The 7,264-nt window shown below is 46.4% G+C and overlaps 1 protein-coding gene across 2 annotated transcripts; it reads right to left on the reverse strand.

Moving 5' to 3' along the window:
- Positions 1-285: 285 nt before the first annotated feature.
- MCL1 (MCL1 apoptosis regulator, BCL2 family member) lies at positions 286-5,275 on the reverse strand. Of its 2 annotated transcripts, XM_064370800.1 has the most exons (3): positions 4,480-5,268; positions 3,905-4,152; positions 286-3,145 (listed from the first exon to the last, which is right to left on the reverse strand). In XM_064370800.1, exons 1-3 carry the CDS (start codon positions 5,165-5,167, stop codon positions 3,029-3,031), a joined length of 1,053 nt encoding a protein of 350 aa, XP_064226870.1. In that variant the 5' UTR covers positions 5,168-5,268; the 3' UTR covers positions 286-3,028. The 2 variants fall into 2 exon arrangements, with proteins under 2 accessions (XP_064226870.1, XP_064226871.1); XM_064370801.1 differs by lacking the exon at positions 3,905-4,152 and having other exon boundaries at positions 4,480-5,275.
- Positions 5,276-7,264: the final 1,989 nt, after the last annotated feature.

A 7,264-nucleotide genomic window follows, 5' to 3' on the forward strand; every position in this document is an offset into this window, starting at 1 on the left:
AATCATACCAACATCTGGTGATTGAAAAATCAAGACAAAGATTTTGACTTTTTTCTATTAAAAGGTTTAGAACTCCTCCAAGTACAGCAGTAACATTTAATTAAAAACCCAACACCTCTAATTTGCATAGAAGGAACTGTTCTTTGCTCTAAGGCAAATCAGCCTTGTGGGACTTTTGCTTTGAATTCACCTACAAGTGTTTGCTCAGCTGACTTCTCTAAAAGGCTTGCCTAAGACGGGGGGAGGAAAAGAGGCATTGATGAGAAAAGACCCATATCACACACCTTGTATTTGAATAAGATTTATTTTCTCAGGAAAAAACACTACATTTTACAACCAACGTTAACTTGTAGTTGGTCCTAACCGTTCCTGGCACAGCTGTTAGAAGTACTAGCTGTTTAACCAGAGCCAAGGTGTTGACCCCCAACAGAATGTACACGAACACTAGAGGACTGAATGTTTTTCCCTGAGAGAAGCATAAGACAAACAGAAGTCAAACAGAAGCCGCTGAGAGCGCCATCCTTCTAAGCAGCCCCTCCCTTTCCCTTTTGGAGGATTTGCCTGAACTTTGTAGCCAGTCAGCATTTAGACCACCTGGCCCCTTCTCTCCCTATAAACACCACTCCCCTCCTTTCTCAAACCACTTGGGGTGCCCTAAACCTTCACTGCCCCAAGCCCACACTATCAACCAAGATCCTTGTCTGTATTTCCAGTCACACCGAATGAACTGGGAAGTGAGGCCCCTAAAAACCAGTTCACATCTATGCGCTTCTTTCCACGGTATTTGGGAGACAGGCTTTTTAGTTACCGTAACCAGATCTTAAGATTAATTAAAATCTACATAAAGTGCTTTTAGGTCCTTAGAGATACATGATATAAATAAGTGGCTTATGATCAAGAACGATAAATACATAGGTAAAAATAGCTCTAGCAAAGATGACCTTATGGCTCTGACATGGGCAGGCAGGGCAATTCTTCCCCATTACATTCTTAGTCATCTTATTCATGCCTATTTTTAAATGGAGTCCACAGACTAAAGGTCATGTTCTGAGGCTGAAGCTTTCAAATGACCCTAGTTCCAATAGAGACACTTTCTTCAGTTTATCAGTAGCTTTTAAACTCTGAGGTTACACAGCTCACCTCTTTCTGTAAATTTAAGTGAGCATACTCAAATACAAAGTAAACTTTAGAGAAAGCCTCATAAGATGTTCCCTCCTCTAAAAATTCCTGAGGGGAATTTTGACACAATTCCCCCAAAGACAGGATAACCAGTCCAAGGAAAAGGGACTTCCTCCCACCCCTCAATGACTGTAGTGTCACAGAACCCATGGTATTACCACTGCCCAACAGGATAAAGTTCATGAAAGATGAAAGGTCTGTGGACTCTTGGTGGGGAGGAAGGCTCACTCAGGTTCCAGTAGGGGTTTCACAGTGACAAAATCTAAAAGGGCTAGGAAGAGTTCAGGGATGGCAGGGGAAAGATGTATAAATATCTGTAGAAGGAGCGGAACAAGCAGCTATTTCAAGGAAGGACAGGAAATAAAAGGTAAGTCTCAAAGAACATCAAGTCTGAAATCCAAAGATGCCAAAGCAAAAATCTGAAACAAAGTTTGGAAATCATTAATAGAAACAAAACAATAAGTATTTGTTTTATTGAAATACTAGGCTTAGACCTGTGTGTATAACAAGCAAGCCTAATAATAGCACCATGGTTAGACTAGCTTGCGTTTTTACAATTTATTAAACAAAGATCAAATGTCTCTCTATCCACCTGATGTGATCTTTTTATATGCACACAGCTAATGAGTTCCATTCGGAACAGCTGAAAATCTTCTAGTAGAAGCTTTAAAGATGAGCTCATCAATTCAGTTTAAATTTCACCAATTAAATTAGGTCAAATGGAAGGAACTCAAATGAGTATTGTCCAATCAGAGCCCATTATTTGTAAGTGATCAGTAACCTTAAAACTCCACTTAGACCTAATTATTGAAAACCTGCATATAACTAAGTGAAAAGATTAATTTATTTATCAATCTCTCCCAGGTTTTCCAAGAAAAACCTATCTAAGGAATACTTACCAAAATCAGATAGGAAAATTAAAATCTGCATAGTTTATCAATCAGATTGGTTCCACTACAACCAGTTTGCATACAGTTACACATCAACTAGTTCTGTATACACTCTCGACTGACCGAAGTTTAGCATAGAAAAGCTTTAAGAAACAGATTCCTAATTACAGAAGTTGCAAAGTTCAAAGGGCATGAAAAAAACTAATGTAAATTTAAGACTTCTGTCCCTTTGTTTCAAATAGACTTTTGTAAAAATATATACAATTTTTACAAATACATTTACAAGTTGTTTGTCTTAAAATCTGAGGATATCCATATTCATAACTACTTAGCCTTCCGTCAAGTATTCCTGGCCATCAACTAGGCTAACAAGCTAAGAATCATGGAAACCAAGCCAATGTATGACAAGTATAAAAGTCCTGAACACTTGGACTTTCTATTTCAAGAAGTATACTGGGAGAGCTAATTACAGAGAGCAAAAGCTTCCCTTGTACAGTACTGAGGCTTACAGTCATAGTTCTATCACTTGTAGCTTTTACACAGCTCACTGGCATTGTTAGTGCTTCTCTTAACACTACAGAATATTAATGAATTCGGCGGGTATATTTAATCAATTCTATGACTTGCCTGGCTACTGGCCACTCTCCTGTTCTCAACAAGGAAATTCTTTCCACCCTACCATCTTCACTAAATCTCTAAGTCCTCCTCCATAGCCTCCCTAACGAAGTTTGCTTGTTGCTGAAAACTGAACTTTGCTTCTTTCAGACAGTGACTCTTCAGTCAAGGGGAGATCTTTTCCCATGTATTTATTCTTGTTAGCCATAATCTTCGGCCATTTGGCTAGGTTGCTAGAGGGCAACTCTTGGAAGTTACGGCTTGGAGTCCAGCTGATGTCACAGATGTTATCTGGTTTTTGTGGTGGTAAGGTTGGTTAAAAGTCAACTATTGCACTTACAAGGCTATCTTATTAGATATGCCAAACCAGCTCCTACTCCAGCAACACCTGCAAAAGCCAGCAGCACATTTCTGATGCCACCTTCTAGGTCCTCTACATGGAAGAACTCCACAAACCCATCCTAGAAAACAAAAAAGAAAAGCACATTTTCAAGTATGGGTTTCTGCCTTCTTAACACTACTATCCAGAGAAAAGGTGAATTGACGTATCTAAGGCTTCCCCGTAAAACAATCCTAAATCAATTATTATTCACCCGAGGCAAAAAAAAAAAAGGCATTTCTAAGTTCTTCAGTTTCTTAAGTGCGCACCCATAATGGTTAAACTTGATTTTACAGTACTATCTTGGTCATATTAGGATTTATCTAAACAAAGGGACTTCCAGAGTTCCGATGCAGTAAAAGACGAAAAACCTTACTCTCAAATCTCCACCACCTAGTGTATCTCAGTAACACCTCAACTGCGCAGACCAGTTTTTCTCAACGTACATCCTACACCAGATCTGGGTTTCTGTTTACAATGCAGGCTCCACCCCATTATCTTCTCAATTAAAATAGAGAGCGCCTTAGGAATGTATTTCAGCTATCCTCCCCTGGTGACTTATTTCTCCACGGTTTGAATCCGCTGAATTCAACTGAATTGGAACAAAAATAGTCTAGAGAAAAACCAAGATTTTTGATACAATTCAAGACCGCCAAATCATTACTTCTAAGGATCCATTACTTAAATTTACACCAAATAACCAGTGGTCCTTTAGGTAGAGCCTGCAAACAGCCGTGCGTCATAAAAACCTTCAGACATCCCCACCTCTCTTAAAAAAAAAAAATAAATCCTTCATTCTACTTCCACTCCAAGGCCCCCTTCACCCTTAAGGCAAACTTACCCAGCCTCTTTGTTTAACTAGCCAGTCCCGTTTTGTCCTTACGAGAACGTCTGTGATACTTTCTGCTAATGGTTCAATGCAGCTTTCTTGGTTTATGGTCTTCAAGTGTTTGGCCACAAAGGCACCAAAAGAAATGAGAGTCACAATCCTACCCCAGTTTGTTACGCCGTCGCTGAAAACATGGACCATCACTCGAGACAAAGATTTGACATCGTCTTCGTTTTTGATGTCCAGTTTCCGAAGCATGCCTGGGGAAGAAAAGCATGCAGGTCCTCACGGCCTCCTTTGTCTAAACCCCGCGCACGATTCGGTCGCCCACCCACGGCGGGGAAAGTCACTACAGGGATTTACAGAACTCAGGTCGACCCCACTTGAAATTGACATCCCACCCTTTCCGGTCTTTGAACGAGAGCTGCCATTTCCAAAAGAATCTAGATGGGCGGAAACAATGACTCATGGCCAGAATATTCTGGTTTCGGGAATAGGATCAGACACGTTTCAACACTGACTCGCGTTCGTCCAGGGAGCGATGGGCAAGAAGGGAGTGAGGCCTTGGCGATCGCGAGCCCCCTTACCTTGGAAGGCCGTCTCGTGGTTGCGCTGCACGCCGTCCCCAACCCGTCGTAAGGTCTCCAGCGCCTTCCTGCTGGCGGCCCCGGACCTGCCCATTGGCTTTGTGTCCTTGGCGCCGGTCGCCTGCTCCCGAAGGTACCGAGAGATAATCTCCAGCGACTGCCGGTACAACTCGTCCTCCTCCTCCTCCGCTGGAGGCGGCGTCGAGGGTAGTGACCCGTCCGTACTGGAGCCATTACCAGGCTCCCCGACCAACTCCAGCAGGGGCAGGACAGCCGGCCGCTTCCCGAGAGGCTCCGGCTCGTACCCGTCCAGCTCTTCTTCAGGCGACATGATGGCGTCGGCGGCCGGGGCTTCCATCTCCTCAAGCGGCGCCGCGCGGCGGGTGGGCGCGAAGAACAGCAGCCTCGAGGGGGTCGCGGTGACGTCGGGGACCTCGGCGCCAATGGGCGGCGGCCGCACGACCCTCCGGGCGTCAGGCACGAGGGCGGCCGGGGGGCTAGCGCCGGCGCTTCCGCCAATCACCGCGCCGGCCTCCCCTCCCCCTACCTCTCGCTGGGCCGAGGCCTCCTTCTCCGTGGCCAAAAGCCGCCCTCCCGGAGGGGTGGCGCCGCCGCTGCCGGCCCCCAAGCCGGCCCCCCCACAGTAGAGGTTGAGTCCGATTACCGCGTTTCTTTGGAGGCCAAACATCGCCAGTCGCCGCCGAAGCCGCCTGGCTGAGAAACTGGGGAAGACCCCGACTCCTTACTGGAAGGAAGCGGAAGTGAGAAGTGGCCAGGAGCTCCTTGATCACGGTTTTAGGGCCAGTCTTACGCGGTGGCGTCAGTGAACGCTTACGTTTTTTAAAAGCAGTCTTCCCATAAAAGGGGAAAGGGGTGGCAGCTTCCGGAGGGTTGCGCACGGCACTTACCGGCGGCCGGGGCGGGGCGGGGCGGGGAGGGGCGGGGCGGGGTGGGGCCGGGGCCGGAGCCGGAGCTGGGCCTTCCGGTCTTCCGAGGCTCTGGCGGCCGGTTACGTAACGGCGGCTCCGAGCGCCTGGGTTCCAGGGCTCGAGCTCTCTCGTGCGCACCTCGGGCCTTCTCGTGGCTACCTCCGTGAGACCTGATTCGCGAGACCCAGTTGCCGTTTTTAGCCGGAGATTTTTTTTTAACCAAACCAAAATTTCAACCATTGACTAACCCAGGGGCTGAAGGAAGAAGACGGGGAAGTTCAGTGATGGATGAGAACGACTCTCTTAAATGATAGGGATACTTAAGAGGACATAGTTGGGGACTTGTAGTTATTTTGCATGTCCCCAGCTCTCTACTCGCAGTCTCATTTGGAAATGAGGATGCTCCATGGACTGCCCTAAAGAACCATTTACACCGGGCGCGGTGGCTCACGCCTGTAATCCTAGCACTTTGGGAGGCCGAGGTGGGTGGATCACCTGAGGTCAGGAGTTCAAGACCAGCCTGGCCATCATGGTGAAACCCCATCTTAAAAAAAAAAAAAAAAGCCATTTACATAAATAAACTAAGCAAAAAATGCCGCAGCTAAACTATTCCTGCCTCTCTGCTTGCCTCACCCGTCTCTGGTTCCATAGTCTTTGGCGCTATTTACATATAGGCCTTACCCCATTAGCAACTTGCCTGAGAGTCTTGACACCATTTTTGTTTGTTTGTTTTGAGACAGTCGCTCTGTCGCCCAGGCTGGAGTGCAATGGCACGATCTCAGCTTACTACAACCTCCACCTCCCACGTTCAAATGATTCTGGTACCCCAGCCTCCCAAGTAGCTGGGATCACAGGCATGCACCACCACACCTAGCTTGTTTTTGTATTTTTAGTGGAGATGGTGTTTCACCATGTTAGCCGGGCTGGTCTTGAACTAGTGGCCTCAAGTGACCCGCATGTCTCAGCCTCCTGAAGTGCTGGGATTACAGGTGTAAGCAACCTTGCCAGGCTAATTTTTGTATTTTTATTAGAGATGTGGTTTCACTATGTTGGCTAGGCTGGTCTCGAACTCCTGGCTTCCAGTGATTCACTCGCCTCGGCCTCTTAAAGTGTTGGGATCACAGACAGCCACCCCACCCGGCCGACACCATTTATTTTTGTATTTTGTATAATAAGGCACATTTTGTATAATAAGGCACATTTGACTCTAGGACTTTGTAAACCTCTTGAGACCAAGGATTCAGTTATATACCATGTAAGTTAACGTTAATTAAAACAGCATTTTATTTTTTTTTCTTTTTTTGAGACGGAGTTTCGCTCTTGTTACCCAGGCTGGAGTGCAATGGCGCAATCTCGGCTCACCGCAACCTCTGCCTCCTGGGTTCAGGCAATTCTCCTGCCTCAGCCTCCTGAGTAGCTGGGATTACAGGCACGCGCCACTATGCCCAGCTAATTTTTTGTATTTTTAGTAGAGACAGGGTTTCACCATGTTGATGAGGATGGTCTCGATCTCTTGACCTCGTGATCCACCCGCCTCGGCCTCCCAAAGTTCTGGGATTACAGGCGTGAGCCACCGCGCCCGGCTCTAAAGCAGCATTTTTGTTAAAAGATCTGTAAAAATAATAGCTAAAATTTGAAAGCAAGGTGCTGAGGGACATAGCAAAGGTGAGCTAGGTCATTTATTTATTTATTTAGAGATGAGGTCTTTCTCTGTCACCCAGGCTGGAGTGCAGTGGTGCCATCAGGGCTCATTGCTGCCTCAACCTCCTGGGCTCCTGGGCTGAAGCGATCCTCCCACCTCAGCCTCCTGAGTAGCCGGGAAGACAGGTGCATGCCACCACGCTCAGCTAATTTTT

This window comes from Aotus nancymaae, unplaced genomic scaffold (assembly GCF_030222135.1).
Source record: "Aotus nancymaae isolate 86718 unplaced genomic scaffold, 86718_ANA_hifiasm-v0.15.2.pri h1tg000108l, whole genome shotgun sequence".
Taxonomy (NCBI): domain Eukaryota; kingdom Metazoa; phylum Chordata; class Mammalia; order Primates; family Aotidae; genus Aotus; species Aotus nancymaae.